A 27,750-nucleotide genomic window follows, 5' to 3' on the forward strand; every position below is an offset into this window, starting at 1 on the left:
TTCCTGGACAGGGACGCTCTCTGCTAGGTCACTCATGCTCTGGTCATCCCCCATTTGGACTGCTGCAGCGCTCTCTACATGGGGCTACCTTTGAAACGTATCCAGAAGCTCCAGCTGGTATGAAATGTGGTTGCAGGGGAAATTTTAGGTACCTAGATTTTAGAAAGATACATGTAACACCTCTCTTCAGTGAGCTGCTTTGGGTGCCAGTTTGCTTCTGGGACCAATTCAAGGTGTTGATGTTAAGCTATAAAACCCTACATGGAATGGGGCCAGGCTACATGTGGAACTATCTTTGTCCTATTACATTAGCCCATCCCACCAGGTCAGGCAAAGAACTCCAACTTGCAGGGTTTAGGAAGAGAGCCTTTTTGGCTGTTGATCCTATCCTATGAAATATTTTTCCCTTGGAGGTGAGGCAGCCACCCATCCTCCTGGCCTTCTGAAAAGGAGTTAAGACTTGTCTCTGCAATCTCACATGCGGGAGCCCAGGGGAGAATGCATCTATGGGTCTAGTTACTTTCCTGAAAACCCTCCCTTCGCTTTTAACTGATTTTTAATTTCTGGCCTCCTCTTAATTTTTTAAAACTTTTATTTATACTGTTTTATATTTTAGCATTTTACTGCACACCGCCCAGAGTCCTTCTTTGAAGGAGATGGGTGGCAGAAAAATGTGAAAGGTAAATAAAATAAATAAACAAATGCCCTGACCAAACAGGTAAATTATTAGAAAAGTACAAACTTAAAATATCTGCAGACCAATTAAGAAAATCAGAAAATCAGAGAACTCTTTGTAGCATTCTGTATCTATAGTATCCTCTAGCTGTGGACAGATGTACATTGGTACCACAAAATGCATGAGAGGCACTGCAGACAAGAACAGCCCCCAAAAACCATCAGTAGCAGAACATGCATTGTGCCATACAGGTAATAAAATCCAGTTCAAAGACATGAACAAAGACTTCAGACTATTATATACACCTGCACAGAGAGGCTGTTGAGATCTATAAGCATCCTAACAGCTTCATCAAGAAAGAAGAAAGCCTGGTTACCTGTCCTGTGCCATGGCAAGATCATCCCCAAAGCAGGACGAAGCAAGTGTCAACTCCCCAAAACGTTAAAATCAGACATTTGCCTGGACAAAGTCCCAGACACGACTAGCCAACCAGAAGTCAGCACAAACAAAGAACCAATCAGGACTCAGCATTCCAAAATGACCAGTCAGAAGCTTGTATGAACAGAGGACCAGTCAGGAACCAACACCAGCAAAACAATCAGGATCAAACACAAAGAACCAGTCAGAGACCAGCCCTCATCAACCTGCAGTAGTTGGAAACCAGCTTGGCCAAAGGTCAATCAGCAGTCAAGACCCCTGGCTGTACAGATAGGATCCCATCTGCTCAGTTGTGTGTGGTCTATGTAGCAGAACATTTTATGTTTGAAGATACCAGCCACAGTTGCCAATGAACTATCAGGAAATCTAGGCCATAGTCATTAAACCCTGAAGCCAAACACTGTACAGTGATCATTTCATGGGCTTTACATAACATTAGTTAGATAATCTGATGGCAGTCAGATTGATTAGATGTGGACTAATACAACAGAAATGTCAAATGGATTCTCATTATTGGATTGTTAAGCATTTTGTTCTGGTATATTAAATATATTGATATATTTAAAGTATTGACACATTTAGCACCACATATGGGAAAACTCATAATTTCTGTTGCAGCTATTGAGAAACAATTATAATGAATTAATATATTTAATGTTGCTACCAGCTGTACCAATTTATCTCTAAGATATTTCAGCAGTTTAAAAATTTGACTTCTTAATGACCTGGATCCAGGGGTGGAATTCTACTGGTTCGGACCTGTTCTATAGAATCGGTTGTTATGATTCTGTGCAGTTTGGAGAACCGGCAAATCGTGCCCCTGGCTGGCCCCGCCCCTCTCCGCCCATCCCTCCTCTTCCCACCCAATCAGTCCTTATTGCGCATGTGTGACATGGCTGCCTGCAGCCTGCTTTTGCCCACCTACCACACCAGCCATTGCTGCCTGCCTTCACGATCGGTGAGTGAGGCTCTGCAAGCAAACCCTGCTCACCTACCTGTCGCTGCTAGTCACCTTCCCACCCACCCCCCACTTGCCTTTGCAGGAGAACACGTGGAACAGCTCTGTGTCGGCTCCGGCCGGGTCAGCGGCTGCTTCTCTCCCCTGCTGGCCTAGCTGGGAGAGCGAGAGAGTCTTTCTTGGCATAGCGAAATTTAGCTTATCGCTGTGCAAGAAAGACTCTGTCGCTCTCCCAGCAAAAGCAGCAGGAGAACATGTGGAGAGGCTCATGTTGGATCCAGCGGGGTCAGCAGCTGCTTCTCTCCCTGCTGGTCTCTTTCCCAGCACAGCGAAATTTAGCTTTGGGTCCTGCAGGTCTCATCAGGAAACAGCTCTGGGTGGCAGAGAAAGAGCCAGGTTGAATCCTGTTCCTCTCTGCCACCAGGAGCCGAAGGGAGGGTACTTGCAGAACCCAAAGCAGCAACTCCCGGTTGCTAAAGTACATTTTGCTGTGCTGCACAATACGGTTTCCCAGGGCCCCAAGGACCATCCTCCCGGAGCGCTGCCACCACTCTGAAGCTCCCCTACAGGATGGATCAGTAAGTTTGTGCTTTGTTCCCCGGGAAGGGCTCCGTCATGGAGGACTGTGTCTTTGGACCAGGTGCTTTCTGTCAGGCCTCCTGCCTCACATGGGGCCATGGGAGGAGGAAGTGTGTGGTGGGGGAGGCTGTCTGCAGTTCTTGCAGCCAAATGAGGTGTCTGTAGACTTGCATTTGTATGAGGTCGGAGCCCCATGGCTGCGCTGGCTGGGAGGACGCTTGCCCCATGTGACACTGCTCACCTGCCTGGCCCAGTGTATGTCAGAAGAGAGGGAGAAAGAAAAACTTGGCAAGTCTTCTCCTTCTCAGGCATTCACACAGAGCATGGATACGTGAGTCTGTGACCTTCTGTGCATAGGCAAGTCTCTCTGGCGCCATGCACACACAATTTGTGCAGGGCACGCTCTGTGTGTATGCCCGAGAAGGAGGAGAAGAGTTGCCGAACTTTTATTCCTCCCTCCGCAGCACGAAGGCAGCCTGTCCCTTTAAGGTACTTCAGTGCGGTGAGGTGGGGTGAGTGGGGACAGTCAGGCCACAGGAGCTGCCTTCTGAGCAGCTTTGTTTTGAAGGGAAGGAAGAAAAGTTTGGCAACTCTTCTCCCCCTTGCTTGGGCAGAGTGTGCACACATGGTACCAGGAGGATCTTCTGCAAGGAGTCGGCACGTGGGTGAGTCCCTCCAGCACCGTGAGATGTATGAGTGTTTGTATGTATGAGGCCAAGAAGGAAGAGGGAAACAGCACGGCTGCAGAGAAGCAGGAAGCAGCTGCCAGCGATGCCCTTGTGAAGATGTTGGGAGCAGGGAGGTGTGACCCTCTCAGGAGCCGTGAAGCTCTCGCTGCCCCCTGATATCCACCAAGTTTCCTCCTCCCCAGAAGCATTGTTTTTGGGGAGACTGCGGGATTGCCCCACCTCTCTGCCAGCCACCTGGTCTTCAGTACTGGCTTGTCAGATTCCCACCATCCAGCACCAGTTCAGATATTCCTTCCCCCCTCCCAGGGACAGAGAGAGGGAGAAGGAGAAGGAGAGGGAGGGAGGAAAGGAAAGAGAGAGAGACAAGAGACACAGAGAGAGGGAGAGATGAGGGAGAGATAGAAAGAGAGATGAGAAAGAGGGAGAGGGAGAAAGAAAAAAGAGATGAGAGTGGGAGAGAAAGAAAGAGACACATACCGAGAGAAATCTGTTTAAAAAAATAGAAAAATGGCTCTTTGAGTATTTAAGGTTGAAGACCCCTGGGTTAGGCAAACACCATGGTCATTAAGTGAACCTTGTGGTCATTAAGCGAACACTGGTTGTTAAACAAGTCCCTTTTCTCTAATGGGCATTTTTAACCAGAAACCAGAAAAAATTGTTGGAAACTGGGAAAAAATATAGAAAATCTCAGTCATATGACTGTGTGGGATGTTGTAACTGGTCATAAGAGAGAGAGAGAGAGAGAGAGGCTGTCAAAACTCCAAAAACAGGTCAAGTAGCTCTGGGGAGGCCAGTCATAAATTAAAATACTTGCTGAGCAACTGGCCATTAAGTGAGGACCATTTATATTTGGTTTGCCAGTCACATGGCCACTTAGCTATGCCCACCCCGTCACATGACCACCTAACTACACCTACCCCAGTCACATGATCACCTATGCATGCCCAACCAGTCACATGACCACCAAGCCACACCCACAAATTAGGCCACGCCCACAGAATAAGTTGTTAAGAAATTTGAATCCCACCCCTGCCTGGATCAGGTTTAAAATCCTCTTTTTGTTCTATAATTTTGCAAGCCAGGTCCAGATATTGGGCTTTTTCATGATTCCTTCCTTTACTTTCTCTCTCCATGCATCAGTAAAATATGGTTCTCTATTAGATCTGAAATACATCAGTAGCAGCACTGAGTCAGGCTTTATTCATCCTGGAAGCTAAGATTATCTTTGAATTCTAGGACTAGACTGGGAACTCAAAATATATTCTGGAAGAAAGACATGGCAAGTCATTTCTGTAAGGTATCTGACAAAAATGCATGGATATAGCCATAAAACCACCAGTAATCAAGCTTGTTTCAAGAGAACCTTTACTTGTAAGCTAAATTGCTATGTTAAAACCCAAAAGTTGAAGATCTAGATAGTAAATGGATGTTCTTCATGAAAAATCATAAATTAAATTAAGCATATTTGAATATGAAGGGAGAGAAGGAGAGGACTTTTAGAATATGAATACCTGATACTGGTTTCTGGCTATTAAAGTAGGATTGCTAAGGTGGGAATTCTAAAACATTATTAAGGTTTAATAATAATTATAGCTTCTTTTCCTTCTGACCCAAAAATTTCTGATTTTTTTTGGTATCCATTAGCATTTTTATCATGCTTCAGGTGGCCAGACAATTATGTTAAAAAAGCAATTAAAACACTTATTCATGTTCCCATTTTATATTCCAGAAGTCCATTGCATATCAGAATAAACATTGGAAACCACTGAGTTGCCATGTTTATGTTATTTTCCAGAACAAAGTTGTTCCATCATTGTCTACACTGCTTCTTTATTGCCCAGACTGACAAAGAAAAATCAATAAATTATCATGAATTTGTAAAATAAACATAACATTGTTGAGTCAAACTCTGGAAAAATGACAAAATCATATAGAAATTAACATATTTATTTTCATGCAGTTCCCTTCATCTTTGATTTGGCTTCAGATTTAATATTCATTGAACCAAAGCTGCAATTAATGTCTCTGTATCTCTTTATGTGATATTCCAGAATGCTGACCCTTACATTCCAGTAATTGCATTTTTTAAGTCTGGACTTACCTGTTTTCTGTTGTTCCCTTCGGTGTTTTCTAACATTTTAACATGCTAAAGGTTTCAAATAATATACAAGCTAAGTCATCATTGAACAATTCAAAAGTCATGATCGGATAAATTTGTTGGGGTCAATGTGCCAAAGAAATTTGCATATAGGGAAGAGCATTAGTTGAGCATTTTGCAAGTAAGCAGATTTGGAATGTCAAAAAGAGTTTTCAGATGTTCTTTATCTCTTCTCGTGTGCTTTGGGATACTTGTTTCTACAAGTATTTGGGTTATTTTTTTAGGGGATTACTTTTTGGTTTTAGCAGCATGTGAGATGTTTTACCTTTATCTTTGGATGTGAAACTGATCTTTATTATGAAGTCAAGCTGCTTATCTCTAGAACATAATCTATTCTATGTTGGCAGCTTTATAAAAGATCTTGATATGGACAACTTTAATTGGAACCTACCTATATACTCAAAATTCAGACTTGGAAGTAAGAATTACTTTGGCTGAAAACTGAATTTTGTTAGTTGTTTGAAAACCCTTACAGGTTATATTCCTCCCTAGTATCTATTATTTTCTTTTCTTTTAGCAATTCTAGACTTTAATCATTTTTCTTAAGGAAGATTCTCAATTTTCTATGCACGAGAGATCAAGTGGAGATACTTTTTCATAATACAATCTGTGAGTGACAAGTTGGAACGTAAAATCTATGCAAGAAGGTGTTCCTAGTGTTTGAAAAAATGATGGAATCTCCTCCTCTGAAAATCACATATGAACTTTCATCTTGTTTGCATCCTGAAAACCTAGCAAGTTCCTTTCATGTTAACAGCCAGTATTAAAACTGATTTAATTAACTCTTTTGCTATTTTATTTTTACAAAATCTTTTGGCCATGTTATGTAATGTCAATAATATTTTTATCCATTGATCTGAGTCACTGTGTCATAGACAGTAAACCCACAATAAGTCTACTTGGAAGTATTTATAATGGACATTCTTGAGCCTTAGTGGAACTTGGGGTCCTAAGGCAAGACAAATACTTGTAGGAACTTATTTTTTCTTCAGGAGTGTTCTTGTTTGCTTCATGTATTCTCTTTATTTTCCAGGACTTTAGCAAGATTATCCAGGCTCAGTGATTTTTAACTTTCAGTCAAACCAGGCTGATACAAGAAGAATCTGAGAAGGGCTTTTGTTCCCATTCCTCCCCCTGGCTCTCAGCGCCTGCCTTCACAGTCCCTTCACCATGGTAACCAATAGAGAATCACAGCTCCTTCACCATGGGCAATGAATTGTAACCTGCTTGATTACTCTTTGCCCCATACTGAGTACTCAGTTGGATAGTGACATTTATTCCTGGATCCTGTGAGGACAGCCACTTTATTGGTTTAAGTAAAGTCCTCTTTGCATAGTACAGTAAGGTTCTAGTGCTTGGCTGAGATAAGCCTTACGTATCCAAGATCTGAAGTTCTCACAAAGGAATAGAACTTAAAGGCCAGTCATCTGAATGATGAACAACTTGTTTTGAAGTTTTGAGGACAAAACTTCCTCTGGCGCCATTGAGGACACTATGCCAGTAGTGATCAGTGTTTTACTCAATCACTTAAGAATATTCAGATCAGGATCTTAATGTGGATCCTGGAAAGTTCCAGCACCGATTTGATAAAGCTGATTATTATATAGTCTATTTCTCTTATATTTGGGAAAACATTTACCATCTGCTAAATACTGTGAAAAATAGGAGAGAGCAAGGAAAAATAGTTTATAATGATTTCAATAAAATGCTTAACAAAGTAGAAGGAGACCTGGATGAACATTTCCAAACATAATAGTTTATGGAAAAAATAAGTGTTTATGGAAAAAAACACCTGATAAATTCAGCAGAAATCTTGGTTAGAAGAAAGAAAGGTATTAGGTGTAGAATAGCAAGCTACATTATGCCTATCTTTAGGAAAAGTTGAAATAAATGATTGGTCATTTCTTCCCCATCAACTAATAGAAAGTAACTAATAGTCACTGCATGAAACCTAATGTAAAATCATGATATTTCAGAACTTTGTCAAAGACCTCAGGGAGAAAGTAATAATTCTGCAGATTGGTAAAAGGAATTTTTTTAAAAATGAACAAAATAAACGTATCAAAAAAGCAAGTACTTCTTAGATATGATTGGGACTGCTTCAGGGCGTAAGATTGCTTTTCAGCCATTATCTGTAATAATTAGTAATGCTCTACTGTTTTGTCAATCTCCTACCAAATAGATGGGTTGCTTAGTTCTCAGTGAACTTTTAATGGAACATACAGAGATATTTTGGATTGTATGTGACAAAAAGTTAAAATTTCTGATAATATGCACTTTCAACTCTGATAACATGCACTTTCAACTTTCTTTTATTAGAATATTCTAGTCAATGTAGAGAATGATGCTATTCTGGCTGAGATGGAATTGTGTGCCTTGCCTACTTCTTTCGTTGGCTGTATATGTCACGTTGTTACAGTTGAGCCAGAAAAAGGACAACAATAAACTGTAACTTCCATTTCATTAACTGCTGTGGAGATCAAATGAAGACCTGGCAAGGGAGTAAAAATAAGAGAATGCCTTTCATCACTAAAAATGAAAACAATACTTAAATTAAACTAGCAAGCTAGGCTCTAGCAAGCTATTATTGGAAATGTAACCATTGAACTTTCAGTGTTCATGGTGCTGGATGTATAAGCAGGCTGGTCCTGCTGCCAAGAATTATCTATGAAGAAGAAATTATATCTTAGTGAAGTAACTGAAGCAATGAAATAGTAAAGCAGGAAATAATGTAATTTGCAAATAGTAGCAGTATATTCTTTAGATAGATGGGTTTTTGTATGTAGCAGCATAGAGGGGCAGTTTGGTGTAGTGGTTAATGCATTAGATTAGAACTGGAAAATCTAATCTTTAGGCGCAGAAGTCAGCTGAATGACTTTGAGCCAGTCATCCTCCCTCAGCCCTAGAAAGAAGGTACTGGTAAAACACTTCTGAAAATGTTGCCATGAAAATTGTAGGGAAATGTCTGTGTTGTCATCAGGAGTCAGATGGCTTATTCATGGATTGTAATGACAAGTGTAGTGGTGTAGTATAATAGATATTCATTATAACTGTCTCTTCCTGATAAATAAATACAGTTTTATTTAGTTACAACAAATTGCTGTCTGTTCTGCTCTACCCCATAGCAGTAAGACTGTTGCCCTTTTACTCAATAAAATATGCATTTTGGCCTGATTTCAGAAATATTTTTCTAGCATATTATATGAAAGATGCCTTATTTTCAGTCCACCAATTTAAAAAAAATATTCGAAAGAAGAGACATGAAGTATAGGTGAGTGAATACTTGAGTGTTCCATAGGAAGACTTCATCATGAATTTCCTAGATGGAATAATTTGCTCATTATGTGAACAGAAGAAAACATTGAGAGTATTCATTTGCAAGAAAAAAAAATGGAGCAATGCTGCCAAATCATATGATCTTTTCTTCCTTCCTTAGCACTGAAAGAAATGCAAGCATTAGATAGAAGTCCCCCTCCCCCCCCAAAAAAACGGCCTAGTTTTTTATTTATAGATTCAGTATCTCTGAATGATTACAAGCTGTTCTAATTTGCATGAAGGTTGCTCAATAAATATGACTGGCCAGTCCCTTTGAAATGATTACTGTCTATTGATAAAGCAGTTTCTGTGTTTTGGATCACTGCTTCTCACTTAACTGTATCAACAATTTGAGTTTCCTGCTGCCTGATTCATAACTACATTTCTGTCCATTTCAAAATTTTAGCTGGTATTGGGAAGGGGAAAACCCATGGATCCTGGAAATTCTTCCAAATATATATGTCTCCTTCATATTATGCTATCATTCAGGGGAAAAGAATAAAACTTTTCAAAATCAACCAGCAAGAATACTTCCTCAGATTTCCCCCAGTAGATTACCTTTTATGACATTCAGCAAACATCCCAGAATTTCTCATGCCCCTATCCTGTTCAGTCAAGTGTACTTTTAAAATATCAAAGAGACATTCAAAAGACAGCTGGGTGTCTACTCAAATGTTCATTATCCAGGTCCAGTTAGTTCTTCTGACAAGGTTGTTTTTCTGAAAATGCCAGTAGATTTGGGCGTTTTATACATTTTCAGGATGAATAAGTAGAGATCTGCTTTTCCTGATCCTTAGAACTAGGCATCATATATCTTCACAGGTGACCAACTTGATACTAAAACACAGCTTACTGTATAAATCATTGTAGATGTTTATTTCTCTCCAATTGATGTTCTAATAACTTTAAATGCATTATCTGCAACCAAGGCATGACGCAAGGCATTCTTATGAGGTCTATTATAATCTGTACTGAAAGAAGAAGTTGAAAAAGCTTGCTTTGCATGTTGACTTCTTGACTTTGCTTTCATGTTTGCTGCTGATTGATGCACCACCAGATCAGTTGCTTTTTACCTTGCAGTAGCTGCTTTGTTGCTTGGCTCTAAAATCTGTGACAGGGACTTCCATTTTACTGTTATCTTCTTTAGCTAATGTTGCCTTTATAAGCAATTGTATCTGCATGCCCATTTCTTGCTCTGTGGGGATGAGCAGCCTAATTCAAAACCTTATTACTTAGTTGATGGGCCATATTCCAAAGCTGAGCTCCTGATGCTGAGTGCTGAATATATGTGTTTCCAGGGGCTCCCCTCCATATACCAGTTGATGATGGATCTGATGAACCAGGGTCTGAAGCTTCTGATGCTAAAAGTACCCCAACTGTGGAAGGTGGGAGCTCTTTGTCTCATTACTTTGAAATTTATAGCAGCCAGGTCTTGAATGTGTCTCTTAAAAGTGCATCAATACAGGCCCGCCTAATAATAATTAAAGCTTTTAGTATTAAATGATTTTTCTTTTAGCTTTAGTTATTGCTGTGACTGAAATTGCCATACAAAAGCTTATTTGTGGTCTTGTGTGCGCCTTTCACAATTAAATTCAGAGTTGTTTTTAGCCTGATATTGTTTCTCCCCTATAGTGTCTTCTCAAGGATTTTAAATATTCACCTTCTTTTGAAAAAAGTTAACGTAGGAATCGACATAGTTTGGTTTCAGAATAACATTAAAAGAAATATTTCATTTATAGGGACGTTCTTTCCAGCCCATGGACAAAAAGGTAATGGGTTAGTTAGGGTTAGGATTAGGTCAATTTAGGTTCTATCTATAAACCGAGGTCATTACTATATTTAAATTGATTTTATACCATGGATACCCTACCGACCTATATTACAAACCCACCAAATTACTCTAGGGCTTTACAAATAAGTTAAACTACTTTGCTATGTTACATTGAAAATGAAACAAGCAACTCCCCATCTTTTTATCTGAAAGAATATTTTCCTATATGATGACACAGATGTGATTGCTAAAGTTATGCTGTCTCAAATGGAATTACAGTTACAAAATTAGCCGTGCAGAAAATCATTATTTTTATTTTGTAATTGTGCCATCTTTGGTCATCTAGCATTTGTTTGTTTGTTTAAATCAATACATGTAAATGTTCATGCTTCAGTGAAGTTACTATGCTCTAGAAAGCTGTTGCTCTTAATTTAAATCGAGCACTGTTGCTGTATGAAGTGACTTCAGTTTTCAAGCATTGGGAATTCATCAGTTAAAGGGCAAACAAATCCTACTTTCAAGTGCTCTGTGATATCCTGATTTGTGAGCAACAAAGACAAGGTTGCAGAAAAGAACACAGACAAGCGAACTTGAAGAACTAAAGTGTAGGCAGTAGGCGTGTCCTTATTAATTTAATTAAATGTTTGCTTCACTAATGCATAAATGATGATTAAAGTTTTTTATTCAATATTTTTTTGTTTTTCATCTTTTGGGCTGGAAGTGCACTTGAGTGTTAAAACCATTTTACATCTGTAAATACTTGTTCCGTTGCATCTTTATTTTGGTAACACTGTTTCTATGAAATCTGGCAAGTGGAATCTTCTAAAAATCACTTCTTGAAGCATCACACTGAATCTGTAAGGTAAGCAGTTCTCTAAATGTTCCTCTGTGGGCTACTAAATATAATAATTATTTTTGGGTGAAAAATGCCAAGAGAGTGAACATTATAGAAAATAGAAATACATATACTCAAGCTACTTCAAACAGAAATATTTATGGACAACAGGCATTTTAATTCCTGGTATTGGAGGCATTAGGTAAAATCTGTAGAAAGAAAGAAGCCTTAAGAAGAAAAATGATGGATCTATGTACCAGTACTTGGAACAGTCTAAAATTGATGGCATGATTCCTGTTTATTGTGCTGTTCATTGCGCTGTTTTATGCTTCTCATACATAAGCATATCGGATGGAAAGTCAGACAGTATTATTGTAGCTCCTTGTGTTACCTTTGTTTCTCTCTTTGACCATCTTGTCTGTGTTCTTGTCTATGGCAATTAAAAAAATTATGTTGGGAGAAAATGACAAACACTTAATATGCTTTTTCCAAAACTTATTTTTTAAAATTTATATTATTTCTTAACTTCTTAGGATAACCGACCTTGCTATTGCTTGGGGAGAGATCTGATATTTTGTTATTAGAACTAGCTTGATGATGGTGCAATGGTTTGAGTAAGATCTCTACATTTTAGTTTTAAATTTCTTCCAAAATCTGAACTTGATCTTGTTTTGATTTTATATTCATCAAGTTTAAAGTTGTGTTAACTTACTGTCTGCTTCTCCAGCTTGGGAAATGATTGCTTTTATATTACCTGGGAAACGATTGTTTTTTTTTGTAATTACAGCCTTTTATAGCAGAATAGTCTTCAGTTTTCTTAATGTAAGCAATCTGCAAAAGTTCGACTTGCAGAACTTTTACTTGAAAGTTGCTTCATCTTCGTATGTGTTATAGATATTACAGCTCCATTAGTAGAGGACAGAGCATATGAGGATCGAAATTCAGCTCATGAGCATGCAGAAATGATTGAAGGAACCACAGGTGAGACAAGCGAAGGTCAATCAAATGTGACTTGGAGCCAAGCCTCTCCCTACTTAGCCATATGATATTGGTAATTTTGAAGGGCACAGACACCTGTACATTGCAGCTTTCTTGACAATGTGCTATAAGGGAGTTTGGGATTGAAGGCAGGGGAACAAAAGCAATATTGTGAACTTCTACATAATTTCTTGGTTCCACACCTATTATAACACATTTCAGGATTCCATAAGTAATGATAGGTTGAGGCCCTCACTGATGAATTTGGTTTTCTAGTAAGGGAAGTATTTATTCTTCTTCATGATCTTTGTGCAAACACACCTATAAGGCGAGACTGGATACACCCCATTCATCCCCTTAAATGGGTGGGCCTCACTCACTTAAATAAATTCCTTCCTAGTCTGTCCCCCACTTTTATGCTTGTCTAAAGAGCTTTGTAGAGACAAAGTGAAAATTTCTTGTGAAAGTTGGAAAGTTTGGTTTTTCTTCTGCAGAACTCTGTCTCTCTCTCTCTCTCTCTCTCTCTCTCTCTCTCTCTCTCTCTCTCTGTGTGTGTGTGTGTGTGTGTGTGTGTGTGAGAGAGAGAGAGAGAGAGAGAGAGAGAGAGAGAGAGAGATTGTTGTTCATTACTGTAATTCCGATCAGTGATAGAGGCTATCATTCTCCTAGCAAATAGCAGGTCACAAATGCTGGTAGATAAGAGAAATGTCCTTATTTTATTTTATTTATTTATTATTTCAATTTCTATGGCCACCCATCTCAGAGTCATGATTCTGTCCAGCTAATAGTTTTATAAGAAATTAAAAAAGAAACGAAAAACAACCAATATAGAAAAAGCAGCTGGGGTAAAAAGAGACCCAACTATCAAATCTTTTAATGCCTTTTTTAAAAATATTTTTTTTTATTTTTACATGCAATAAATCCATTTCAATCATGTGTTGATTAGGTACATATTTCATGTGCTTACAATTAATAATATTCTTATCAATATAACAATATAACCATAGTCACATTCCCATGTAATATATCTATTTTCCATGTAATATATCTATTTCACAAATTTCTCTTATTGCATTATAGATACATCTAGTCCATTTTAGTTTGTCTTATTTTCTAACCATTGATAAAACAAATCCCATACCATATAATATTCAGATTCTCCTTTTTCTTTAACTTCTAGTGTTAATCTATTCATTTCTGCACATTCAAATATTTTTTTCAATTACTTTTCCCTCTATCAGTATCTTTACTTTTTCAATTCTGAGCAAATACTCTACAATTCTCTATCACTTTTTCAATTCTGAGCAAATACAATTCAAGCTGCTGTTAATACATGTATAATTAATTATATTTTTTCTTTACTGTAACCTTCAGGTACCATTCCTAATAAAAATACATCAGGTTTCAAATCTATATGTTGTTTAATCATTTTTTCCAACCATGTATGTATTTAATCCAATATCTTTTAGCTTCTGTACAAGTCCACCACATATGGCAATATGTTCCTGGAGTTTGATGGCACTTCCAGCATTTGGTTGATTTAACTTCCAACATTTTCACTAGTTTTGCTGGTGCTAAGTGCCATCTATAAAACATCTTATACAAATTTTCTTTATATGCTGTCGATATTGTTAATTTATTATTCCTGTCCCATAGTTTCTGCCATTTATCTAATTCTATAGCATATCCAAAAAAAATTGCCCATGCTATCATAGTTTCTTTACATTGTTCATCTTCCAACTTAACACCTAGTAAATAACAGTATAATTTAATTTATCCTCTGTTCCTGTTAATATTTTGTCCAACTCTGTCAACTCTTTATTAATCCCTTCATCTTTAATGTCTTTTTCATACCTGGAGTGTATTTGCGTATACAAGTACCAATGTATCTCTAATCTTCGTTCATTCAGTTCTTGTTTTGAGCTCACTCTTTTCATTTAAAATGTCATTATATCTAGCAACATTTCCCATTTTACAAACATTTGGATCTACAAGTGCTTCCACTGTTGATAACCAGACTGGTTTCTTCATATAATGCTCTTCCCTAGTTTTTCCCCATATACGTAACAATGCATCCCTGACCATATGCCTTTGAAAATACCCATGGATTTGCTCTCCTGTATCAAAAAATGCATGCCAGCCCATTTGTAAGTCATGTCCTTCCAACATTAATAACCTTTTATTCCTCAACAATATCCACTCTTTCAGCCATGTTAAAGCCGTGGCCTGATAATATATCTCCCAATTAGGTAATCCAAATCCTCTAATTCTAGCATCCTGTAACATTTTAACATTAATTCATGCTTTCCTCCCCTGCCATATGTATTTCAACACCATTTTATTAATATCTTCAAAGTATTTTTTCTCTAACTTTATTGGAATTGTTTGGAACAGATATAAATAACACTTTGGGCAATATGTTCATCATAATCGGTGGAATTCTTCCTGTTAATGAAAACTGCATATTACCCCATTTTTCTAACTCTGTCTTTATCTGCTGTTTCAATTTATAATTATTGTCTTCTTTAATTGTTCCACATCTAGCTGTCATCTGTATTCCTAATATTTAACTTTTTTTACAATTGGAATATCTGTACCCTTTATCAGTTCCTTTTTTTTTTTTTGGTTTCTCTTCATATTCTTCACCAATATCTTAGTTTTCCTTTTGTTTATTTTTAGTCCAGCCATTTTCCCATACTCCTCTATTCTGTTTATCAACTTAGGTCCTGTTCCTAGAGGTTCTTCTAGTATAAAAACCAAGTCATCTGTAAATGCCTGTAATTTGTACACCTCCTTTCTTATGTCCATCCTTTTTATCTCCTTATCTTTCCAATAGCTCTATTTAACACTTCTAAAGTTAATATAAACAGCAATGGTGATAAGGGACACCCCTTGTGTGTGTGTGTGCGTGTGTGTGTGTGTGTGTGTGTGTGTGTGAGAGAGAGAGAGAGAGAGAGAGAGAGAGATATGATACTGTTTTTCATTAATGTAATTCTGTTCAGTGATAGAGGCTACCATTCTCCTAATAAATAGCAGTAGATGCTGGTAGATAAGAGAAATGTCCTTATTTTATTTTATTTTATTTTATTTATTTATTATTTCAATTTCTATGGCCATCCATCTCAGAGTCATTATTCTGGCCAGCTAATAGTATTATAAGAAATTAAAAAAGAAAAGAAAAACAACCAATATAGAAAAAGCAGCTGAGGTAAAAAAGAGACCCAACTATCATAAGATAATACCTGGCCCTAGCCCACCTGCTCATCCCCAGTCTCAGAGATAAAATTAAATATTTAATGCTTTTCTAAAGGCCAATAGGACTGGCACAAATTTAATCTATGGGAGAATGATATTCCAAAGTTTGGACACCATGACAGAAAAGGCTCTTATGCAGGGATGGGGAATCCATAGCCTTCTTCATATTGCTGAATTAAAACTTCATGTTAGCATGCTGGCTATGGTAGCTGGGAACAATAGCTACTTTCATAGAAACACACTGGTTTTAACTTGTGTATTAATAAGCCATATAGGAAGAGACTTCTAGCTAAATCTTCACACAAACTACATGCCCATTGAGACCCTTTCCCTCCTTCCTGTATTCAGTTTTTCTAATATCCTTAAACACATATCTTTTATGCCCTCTATGAAAAAGAGTTCAAACTTTGCATTTATCCTAGATATGTGGTCTTCCTCATCTCTTCCTCTTTTCATTTTTGTATATTAAAAAAATAATCCTGAAGAGAATTGTTTCTCCCTCACGAATAGCTTCAGTGTGGAATAGTATTCTGGTGGACAGAGCATACCATTTGTCATCTGTGCTAATGCTGTTAGATTTACTGGCTGCATTTGATATCCTTGAGCATCCTTTAGACTCTGTGTGTCACTTATACAATTCTTCATAGAATAACAGAGTTGGAAGGGATCTTGGTCACCTTAGTTCTTCTCATTCTGTTTTGTTTCTTCATTGTTGAGCTGGTGCAGCCTCACAAAATCTTCTCATTGGTCTCTTTGGCATTTTGTTGTTCTTCCTTTTTGAACAAATTTGAATCAGAATTAGAACAATAGCATTGGAGTCTTGTAGTCTTTCCTGTTCAAGCAGGAGACTGCCATTCTAGACAAGTGGCTTTCTAGTCTCTTCTTAAAAGCCTCTAGTGATGGAGCGCCCACAACTTCTGAAGGCAATCTGTTTCACTGGCTAATTGTTCTCACTTCCCACTGCTAGGAATTTTCTCTTTAGTTTCTAAGTTGCTTCTCTCCTTGATTAGTTCCATCCATTGTTTCTTGACTTGCTTTTTGGTGATTCGGAAATTTTGAAGGTGAGGGCTTTTAAGACATAATCCCACAGCTTGGAAAGGGCGCTCTCTTATTCTTCAGATGACAGATGATTTTAAAATCTTTAAATATGAGCTCAAATGTTGTTTGATTCTGAGAAATAGGGCTGCTCCTCTGATTGTGAACTTGTGATTTCTAGTCTGGTCTGATGACATGATGGCTTAGTTTTATATTGTACTTGCTTAATTTTAATTGGTTAATAGTTATATATTTCTAGTAGGTTTTACAGGATCTAGTTATTCTTTTTATTGTAAAGTAATTATCTATTTAGTATTTCACTATTCTTTTAGAGGTGCCTAGGTTTATAACTCAACTACTCTATAGCTTGGTAATTTCTAATTTAATTTATACTCCGTTTCTGTTTTGTGCTTAATTTTTAACCCATCCCATTATTATCTGTTGCCAAAATGCCTCATTTTATATATTGCCTATATATAAAATCTAAATTTGCCAATAAGATTATCTAGATAATCTACCAGAAACTCTACCTTACTTAATCTTAACTTAAACCATAAATTGAAAGCTACAGGCCATGAATAGTTTTCCTAAGATCTTAAATATCTAGTTGAAGCAAAAGCCCCTACATATTACCCAGTTTATTTTCTACCAGCGTACTATTTTTGTTATCTGCTACTTCATCAAATAAAAGGCTGTTCACTGGTGTCTTCATTGTGAAAGATGAAAGCTCCCGGCTCTAGTATCCTGGCAGCTATCTTCATTTTTTCTGTGTGATTTTTATCTTGAATTAATAATTCTACTTTCAAATCCACATGCAGTTGAGATTCTGTAGATTAGATCATCTGCTGTTAGTTGAAAGAGAAGTTGCCAGCTACATTTCCCTTCTCATTAGATCCTGTTTCTGCACTGTGCTATGAAGGTAAAACGCTTATGATTTACCACTTATTCTGTCTTTATAGTTGGAATCATTGGTGCAGTGGTATAGTTCCTGTCTTTCTGAATATCTAAATACGAATGGTGAAATTCTCAACAATAAACTCTGTTACAGTTGCTCTACTATTATCTACTAATTTACTGTGAGAAACAGGATTAACACAAACAGTTCTATGATTTGTTCTTCCAATTCTTTAAGGAGAGTCTGATAGAGTCTCTTCCTCATGCAATGCCCCTGTGTTATAGATGGAACACAATATGACATTTGTCTTTTGTGCATCAATTTCCTTGTATTCCTTTAGACCACAACAAAAAGGCATTCTTTAAATAGCCCATAAATAATGTTAAAGCACTAGAAAAGAATAATGTAATCTAAAAAGTCTAAGAAAGAGAGAAATGCAGAACTTAACTATTTTTTGATCTATGTAATTATACAAGTACAGTGGGATCTATAGAACATTAATATTAATATACAGCTGTCACATCTGAAAGGTAGGTAGATTTTGTGTCTGTTTCATTCAGAACAATTGTCAACAGCAGGTTCTGTTGTTCTGAAATGTTAAATATTCAAATGCTTAATAGCAAATGAAGATAACGCTGTCAAAGCCATAAATATGCTTTTAACCTCTTCATTACTTAGGAGACATCTGGTAATTCCTGATGCAGAACCCAATCAATAGATACATTTCTTATTACCTTCTCTTCCTTGGTTTCCATTTTATAAACCTAAATAATTTAGTTTCTGACATCTTTTATATATTAGTGTTACTTTGTCTGACTAGTGTAATGGGGGTTCCCTTTGAGTAATTGAAGATTTTCATTTTAAAAAAAGACTGCATTATTGTTAGCACTTTTCTCAGGTCAAAATACTGAGAACATGTGGTATAATCATCTTAATTAGTCTTTACAGGGGCAAAGCAAAGAACCTTATATCCCCAACTTTTCATTAAACTAATAGTAGTTTGAATATTTGAATCATGACTTGAATCTTTTTCTTTATCTTGTTAAAAGAAAATTTAAAGAGCTCTAGGTTTTTTTTTTTTTTTTTTGCATGATGTCTTTTTAAACTTTGTACATCTTTTTTTTATCCTATTGGGAGAACTTTTTTCTTCAATAATTTTTCAAATGAAAAATTGAAAATTGAAAAAATTCAAATGAAAAATTATTTGGATTAGACTAGAAATTTGTGGGACTTAATTGTCAACACTAACTTATATCCCACTGGTCCTAATAAATTTAAATATAAACCAGCCAAGTTCTGTTTATTCTTATCTAGTGTGCATTACTAAATGCAAGAATCAAGCATTAACCCATTTTTTTCTTATAGAAAAAATTCCAGCATATTTTTTGATCTTGTGATGTTTTTGTATCCATCTTCCTTTATAGGTCAGTGTGATAACCTCCCAGTTGAATTAAGGATATTATATGAGAAAAGGCAGGTTACTTATTTGTATTTTTCTTCAAAATAATCTGTTTAGTCAAACCATCCTATTGCAGGGCTTGATAGGAATTTGTAAGTTAAGCTGAACAGAATAATACCGCTCTGCCCTTAACAAGTGGATGAAGTACTAGTTTTCTGCTGGTTCAAAGGTTTTTGCTTTAGATAGGTGCAAAATCCATTAGACAAATTTAACCTTAACCTTAAAAGTTAGATGTTTGAATGTAGATAATTGATTTGTTACCACAATTGAGTCCAAAAATCTCTGTTGCTAAGTGAGACAGTTAAGTGAATTTTATCCCATTTTATGACCTTCTTTGCCACTGTTATTAAGTGAACCACTGCATTTGTAAATCTAATTTCCATGTTGATTTTGCTTGTCAGAAGGTTGCAAAAGGTGATTACGTAAACTGGGGATGCTGCAGCCATCATATTAACCAGTTGCCAAGTGTCTTTGATCACGTGACAAAGAGGATGTTGCAATGGTTGTGTGAAAAACAGTCATAAAGAGATTTTTTTCAACGTTCTTGTAAATTTGAACAATCATTAAACAAAGTTGAGGACTATCTGTAATATATTTTCCCATTTACATTTTTATGCATTTCCTATTGATACATACGAATATGAAATCTCTTAGAAGCTAGAGTATCCTTTGTCAGATACTTTGAGACAAAACATCTTTCAGTATTTACATTTATGGTACCTTCCAGTTAAACGTATTTTTTACATGGGAAGTGTAACTTTTCTTTTCTTTTCTTTTCTTTTCTTTTCTTTTCTTTTCTTTTCTTTTCTTTTCCGTTTCCTTCCTTCCTTCCTTCCTTCCTTCCTTCCTTCCTTCCTTCCTTCCTTCCTTCCTTCCTTCCTTCCTTCCTTCCTTCCTTCCTTCCTTCCTCTCTCTCTTCTGTCTTTCTCTTGTTCTTTCCCAACCAGGTTTTTTTGGGGGGGAGGGGGGATATTCTGATAATCAAAGAAATCATGATCAATTATTAGATAACCTTTTTTTTTCTTTTAGCAAATGCATGCTTTGTCTGGTAACATTCATGAAAAACTATTAGAAACAGTCCTAGTAAAAATTAAAGAACAAGGCTCTGGGTGGTTTTATAAGAGAAGTCTCATCTGGAAGCAATCTACACCCTTTCTCCTTTATTTATTTTAAATAAATACCATTTTCACTTTAATACCACCCCTTCCCCCTACACATTTTATTGCTTCTTCCATCAAGGGGAGAAAAAAATCTTCCAGATGTTGACTGATAAGAAATGGAAGCATTTTGAAATAGTTTACATTTATAATAATATTGTAAGAAACAATCTCTGCGATTCAGTGTTTAAAGATATGCTTCCATGGGAACAAACCTTTGCTACCTCATACTTTTCATTTGTGACTTCAAGAAGTGATGTTTCAAGAAAATTATCACCAGGAATATCTTCCACTAAAACTCCTTTGAAAAGAGCAAGTTCACAGTACTACTGATGTTTAAAGTTGGGGAGTTGCATGGCAAGAGGCCCCAAAAAGGATTTAACCTTTGTACTGCAACTTATACTGCTGCCCGAATGAGAATCTTACAGTCAGAAATAAAATGGAGCAGTGTTACTCAACATTAGCAACTTTTAGATATATAGATTTCCAGTTCCCAAAATTTTACCCAGCCAGCTTTGACAATATTATAGAATTATATATTATAGAATAATTATATAGATTATTATGTTTCATTTTATGTATTGCCTACATATCTTATTCAAAATATATTGACAGTTCCTAATCATGCCTTCTGAAATTCCATGAATATCTGCATCAAGGCTCTCCAAATTTTAGCAATCAAGGAAAAAGTTAATTTTCTTTTTAAAACTTTCAATTAACCCAGCTGAAAATAAGCACAGCTAAACTATGTTGTCCCAATTGCAGATGAACATGACTATGTTATATTGTTCCATGTCTGTATAAAAATACACAAAATGCCTTAGTTAAAAAAAAATCTGTCAAAACAAGTTTGCATCTTCCAAAAAGCCTACTAGGTGTTTATATAATTGTTTTCATTCCATTTCATCATATTTAATTACCACATAATGGTGTATTGTTAAATGTTCAGATTAGTATCTTTTTAGTTAAATGTTTTCTGTAAGCCCTGTCAGGTTTTATTATATTTTTCTTCAGGTGGGTATGTATATCATTGATGAATAGGATTCAGGAATTGGTGTGATTTATTTCAGCAGAAATGTTCTCATCAGTTTATTTCATTTTCATTTAAATGTACTGCCATGCATTTTCAAATATTCACATATCATTTGAAAATACAGAAACATTTGTCTTGTTCTATTTTTAATGTTGAAACCATTTCCCCATCTTTAATTTGGAAAATTTAGCTGAGGAAGCAGGCATAGTTTGTACTCCTAACCATGAAGACCATGCTTCGGGGGATGCTCAAGGTAAGCATAGTAAAGTTTATTTCCTATATATCTAAAAAGTGCTTTGACCCGAGGAAATTGCTGATCTAGATTACACTATGTATTGGCTTAATGATGCACGGGGCAAGAGAAGTAGAAAATTGATCAATAAATGTAAACAGTAAGTGCAACAAAATATTAAAATGACAGTAAGGTAAAGGTTCCCCTTGCCGTGCTAGTCATTTCCGGCTCTAAGGGGTGGTGCTCATCTCCGTTACAAAGCTGAAGAGCCAGCGCTGTCCAAAAATGTCTCTGTGGTCATGTGGTCAGCATGACTAAATGCCTAAGGCGCGCGGAATGCTGTTATCTTCCCACCAAAGTGGTCCCTATTTGTCTACTTGCATTTTTACGTGCTTTCAAACTGCTAGGTTGCTTTCTGATTGACAAGCTCAGCATCTTAGCCACTGAGTCACCATGTCCTAATAAAATGACAGTATAAACCTGTATTATGAACAGCATAGCTTCTGCCATTTATTATTTCAACTCACCCGTCCAAATTCTTGGCCAGTTAGAGATCCATTTGAACTTTGTGTTCCCTAATTGATAGGTTTTATTTTTGGTTTGGTTTTGTGGGATGAATTGCTTTTTGTGAAGAACAAGATCTAATCTAAAAATAATCATGTCTACAAAATGTGCTTGCTTCTTTGTTTTACTAACTGCAGTATATGCCTGAACCTGGACAGATTATTAAGTTTTAGCTGTGGTTAATTGAAACTGTTTACATCATGCTTAAACATTTGAGTTATTTTATCAGAATTTAATTGACCTAACCTGGTATAGCAGGACTATATTAAACATTGTTCAAGTGAAATTGGAAAGAAAAGCATTACCCTTTTGCTCACAATCACAGTAGGGAAGAAGAAGAAAAACATACACCTGAAGTTTTTGGACATAGTGACAAGCCACAGTTGATCATTACAGTTGAATTAGTCCATTGTATCTAGCCCTTGCTGTTGGTGCTGTCTTAGAATTTTGGCTACCCATCTTGAAAATGATTGCAGACAACATGAAGGAAAATGGTAGGTGATCATTTAGATCACATTATCTGAAGCTGTGAATCATGTCATAAAATAAATAAAAAGTAAACTATGCTTCATAGAAATGAAGTGCTAAATGCCATAATAGATTAATAATTATAGCTATTAACAATAAATATTTCCAATAGCTAGAAAATAATCCTGCTGCATCAGTGCTACCAACTTTGACTGGTTTATTGTTTTAAAAAAAGAATAAAGATACCTCATATATCAAATAAAGAGGTGCTTTATGGGCATATTCAAAATTTATCATTTCAAAATAATTGTAATAGTTTTGATTTTGTGAAAATGAAAATAAATGTATTAAGACAATTGTATTAAGATAGATACCTTAACTTGTGTTTTACATCCTACTTTATATTTGAAATAGTTCAAATTAATAAGTTCTTAGAACTTTTTTAGGCTCAACAAATTACCTTTTAGATTAAAGAGATGTGGGTTATAGTAAATAATACTATAGCACTTAGTTTTTCTTCATGAAACAATCATTTCTCCAAGTTTGTAAGTGATTGTAAATACTTCTGTATATATGTTAAGTGCAATAATATATTCCTGTCTCCTTGTTATGATAATGCCTGGGGTTACTATGTTATTAGTTGGAGTGAGTGGAAATAATTTATGATAATGATGTCAATGAGATAAAAATCAGGATATTCCATCCCACACTCAATCTTATTTAGGAACCAGCTTACATTTAATTGAAAACAGAGCTTTCCAGACATTTCTTGAAGATTTTTCTTTTAGGTTGACCCATGGTCTAGAGTCTAGACTATTAGGAGATAAAAATATTGCCTGGAAAGAAAAATCAAAAGAGAAAGATGGTATAAAGCTGTCATACATGGCCTCAGTGCCATTGACTGAAGAAAAATAGATGGAGTTGTGCATCCTCAGGCCAGACAAAGTCTGTCAAGAATTGATAAATATAAACCGATCTCCCTGCCCTCCAATGATCAAAAATGATACAGAACTTGAATCAGCAATTTATCCAGTTTTTGATCAAGGTTAGGGGCTTGAAACAGCTGTGTTGTTATGCTGTTTGAGGTCTTGCTCCACAAAGAGAAAGCCAGAAAGATATACAGAAGTAGTAAATGGATGCAGATACTAAAAATCCAAACCCATTCAAGGATTTAAACAGTGAAGAAAAGAAAACAAGGCTTAGGATTTGTGCAACAAAGAGTTGGAGTTGGTTCCAGAAGACAAACTAGCCAGTTGTACAGGTTCATGGATGATGGAAATTGCATTCAGCTATGAGCCACCGTGTCCTCAAGTTGATCTTCCACAATCTGAGCTCTTTGAATTTTCTAGCCAGGATACACATTGCTCAAAATTATGTGCTTATGGGAAAGCACTCAGTTGGAATAAGGGTATACTAGAGGCTGTGCATGTACTTGTTTTGTTCTTTTTGTCTACTTGCAAAGTCATTAAATCATGTAGGACTTGAGTAAGCTTTCATCTCAGGGTGTCTCTACTAGAAGCTAATACTCCTCTCTACTTTCTGATATTCAATGCCTGGACTATTCTCTTGAGGAGGGGATTGTGTTAAATCTATAGCAGAATTCTTAGCCAATTGTCATTGACAATGATAAGAAAAGATAAGTAAGGATAAAAATAATCTTGTCTGGACTCTGCTGCACCTGAAAACAGTATTTTAAAAATTTTTGGGAAGCCCAGAAAAGATGTTCATTAGCAGTAGATCAGAATGCTTATAGGACAGACAGAAATGTCCACTCTAATTTTTTAGGCATTAAAGTTTCTCAGAAATTTATCATTCAGAAAGTTCAGCTGGTGCAGAATGTGGCTGCATAAGTAGTAAATGATGGCAGATATATGGCATAGGTAACAACGCTTTTGCGTGAGTTGCATTGGCTATCAGTGTGTTTCCAGATACAATTCAAGATATTGGTAATTATCTTTAAAGCCCTACATGGTTTGGGATCAGGGTACCTGAGGGATCACCTTTTCCCAAGAGTCTCTACCTCTCCAACCAGATCTAGCCAAATGGGCATGGTGCAGATCCCGTCAGCAACAGAGTGTTGGCTTGTGCAGTGGCTTCTGCTCTATGGAACATTCTCCCTTCAGAGATTAGAATGGCCCCAATCCCGTTAGCCTTTCGTAAGGCCCTAAAAACCTGGCTATGTTCTCAAGTCTGAGACACTGAATGTGCTAAGGGCCTTGTTTCCTGATTGTATTGTATTGTTTCCTGAGTGTAGGCCAAGCATCTTGGATACTGTGTATATTGTTCTATTCTTTCAAAATGTTTTTAGTATTTTGATTGTATTATATATATTACCATGGCAGATGAGATTCTGCTGAAACGTTGCTACAACTTTAAAAGCACAACTATAATGACGTGGGAAAATACCCGAACAAAGCTGAAGGACATACATACATACATACATACATACATACATATATATATATTACAATCAAAATACTAAAAACATTAGTATTTATATATATATTTAACTTAATAAAATATATATATATTAATTAATTATAAAGCACCCAGGCTGAGATATGTGGATATAGAAATTGAATGAATGAATGAAATTTGCAGTCATCCCATAAATTGGGCTGTTAAGGGCGAAGGCTTCTGCTTTCCAATACAACACTACTAATATTAATAGTTATAATATAATTCTGTGCTAATGCAGTTATAGAACCTTTTCACATTTTCCAACAGATCTTTGTTTGATTTCTCTCTGTCCATCAAAGGTATATAGGGAAAAATATGAGAGCAAAAATTGCTGCATTTTTGAGAAGGGACTAAGCAGGAAATGACGTATGAAAAGCCTTAAGATGAGATAGGGTAAAATGCCTGCTTTTATTTTAGTGCTGGCAGATGTTTTTCAGATGTATAAGCACAAAACTAATTCTATAACCGTTAAAATTACCTTATACAGGTAAGCAAAACTACGTTTTATACAATGGACAGCTATAATTCTGCTTGTGTTTTATACAATGGACAGCTATGTTCCCTTGGTCCAATATGGCTTCTTGTAAGTCCTATTTGTTTTAGCCATAAAGTCTACTCTGTCCCCACTAAATCCTACTTAATTGTTTTTGGATTGTTTGGTTTTTTTTTCTCATTTTGAGCCAAGCATAAAACAGGTATTCTTAAAAGTGACATCTGACCATTTTTGTAAAATGCGCTCTCCAACCCCCTGGACAACTATTTATTTCATGCAGTTGTAGACTGTAAATTGAGCTACTAGATCTCAAACTAACTTGATAAGTAATAACAGTATACAGAAAATGTTTAGTTTTTAAGAAAGTGCTATTTAGTTGTAAGGTGTATACTGATTTAATTGGGTGAGCATGATTTTTCTTCTTCTTCCCAATTTATTAATTTTTCTAAAGAATTGAGAAACTAGTCAAATAATACCATCTCTATTATTGTTAGGAAGTTTTGAGTTAAAAGTTTGGACTTGGACTGGTATTTTACAGATGTTAAATCTTAAGCAACAATTAATTAAGAAAACTGAATAAAGTGTAGACAGAAATTCCATTCCTTAATATTGAACTGTAAAATACACTAAAACTTTACATTAATATTATAAATCTATTATTTTATATTATAAAATATTGTCTACCAAGGCAGTTTTGCAAATGCATTATTTTGGATTTACTTTCACTATATTATAATGCATATAATGCAAACAGCTAATGAATCTTCTTTGCTACAGGTTATTTTCTAAGCTTGGTTCAGTTGCATAAAAAACATTGAATTACAAATGGTCTAAAAATAATCAGACTGAAGTGGGATTGGCTTAAACATTGTGAAATCTTTAGATGTAAAACCGCTGGCTGGATTAGATGAGTGAACCACAAAAACTAATATTTTATTTCCTAAAATCCAGCCAATTCCTTGAACCAAGCTACAGTGTGAAGGCAATAGCCCTTTTCTAAGTATTGCTGCCCTATTAAATGCTTTTTATCATAAGCTTCAAACTGGCCCACGGAAGGCAACACTCCTTTTATTTCATTGGAAATAATTATGCTTGTGAAACCTCATGATCTCTCCCTCCCCAAACCTCCTTTATTACCCCAATTGTATGCTTCTGAAGTTGGCAGAGGAGGAGTTGTGTTTTTTTTAATACAGAGAAGACAGACTATCTACTATAATGTAAAAAGGAACACCTTCAAACTGCTTTGCTCTCTTTTCAAGGAGCTACATGCAGATAGAATATTATATTCTTAGTCCATTTGTATTCAAAAACGACAAGACACAGATAGGCTTCTCCATTGCTCTAGTAATTAAAGACACAAAGTGATCTTGCCAGTTCTTGACATCACTTTGCAAACAGAGCTTCACACAAAAACATTGGAGGAGCTGCCAAAAATGGTTTCAGTTGGTTTGGGAACACATAGCATTTTGTGTTCCCAATACAGCTGGCTTGATTTTTGCTGTTCTCCCCCCCAAATATTTAATGTGAGACAAAGCATGCTTGCTGTTTGCATTAAAAGGAGAAAAGAAGAAATGTATGTGATAGTTGCCCAAATAGTTTGTCATATTCCAAATCTATTTAGAATTGATTGCTTCATTTATCTATTCCAGAAAGCATACTAAGTATAGGGCTTTCCCCACTTTTATTTCAGCTCACATTGACAGCAGAGATAAAAATGAAATTGGGATTGAAGAGACAAAACCAAAGGTAAGTTGACAAGTGGATTGTCATAGTCATACTTTTTCCTCTTTTGTTCTTCTGTCTTGGAAATATTTTTCTTCTGGGAGCAGGCTATTTTCTATTTGATGACAGAAAAAACAAACACTTCAAAGGTTGTTTCAGTATCTGGCTATCCAGAAAGTTGTTTTGAAATCTGGACACTTTCCCCAGTTCTAGTATTAACTCATCTGAGATCCCCTCTCTCCCCCTTTGAAAAGAAGTAATCTAAGACAAGAATCTCTTAAGAACAAATTGTTTTCCTATGCATCAAAATCGCCATTTTTATTCTCTAAGCAACAAAGAGCTACTTTAGTATAACTTACCACAGTAATTAATATAGATGGGGATAGAGCAAGCTGGACAGGATATAATAAAGGATATTGTACAGCTTTATGCTATACAGCTGATTTCATGGCTTGTCTTGTGATTAAATTTTCCAAAGTAGTTTTTAACTAGTACAATTAGGAATAAAAGAATCTGCTTATGTAGTGCTCAAAAGGAGGACAGGTATTATAGACACGCATAATAGCCCAGGCAAGAACCA

The 27,750-nt window shown here is 36.1% G+C and overlaps 1 protein-coding gene across 22 annotated transcripts in view; it reads left to right on the top strand.

Annotated features, from left to right (window-relative positions):
• MAPT (microtubule associated protein tau) overlaps positions 1 to 27,750 on the top strand; it is an 83,494-nt gene that overhangs the window by 23,965 nt on the left and 31,779 nt on the right. For 14 of the 22 annotated variants that reach the window (XM_087945434.1, XM_087945451.1, XM_087945437.1 and 11 more), the window contains exons 3-5: positions 10,112 to 10,198; positions 21,422 to 21,484; positions 27,139 to 27,194. In XM_087945434.1, coding sequence (XP_087801560.1) covers positions 10,112 to 10,198; positions 21,422 to 21,484; positions 27,139 to 27,194 — 206 coding nt within the window. The remainder of the gene's footprint in view (positions 1 to 10,111; positions 10,199 to 21,421; positions 21,485 to 27,138; positions 27,195 to 27,750) is intronic. The other 8 variants (XM_087945440.1, XM_087945454.1, XM_087945438.1 and 5 more) reach the window with 3 other exon arrangements.

Source organism: Notechis scutatus, chromosome Z, assembly GCF_049901735.1.
Source record: "Notechis scutatus isolate UNSWTSFEM ecotype Mainland chromosome Z, rNotScu1.2, whole genome shotgun sequence".
Classification (NCBI taxonomy): domain Eukaryota; kingdom Metazoa; phylum Chordata; class Lepidosauria; order Squamata; family Elapidae; genus Notechis; species Notechis scutatus.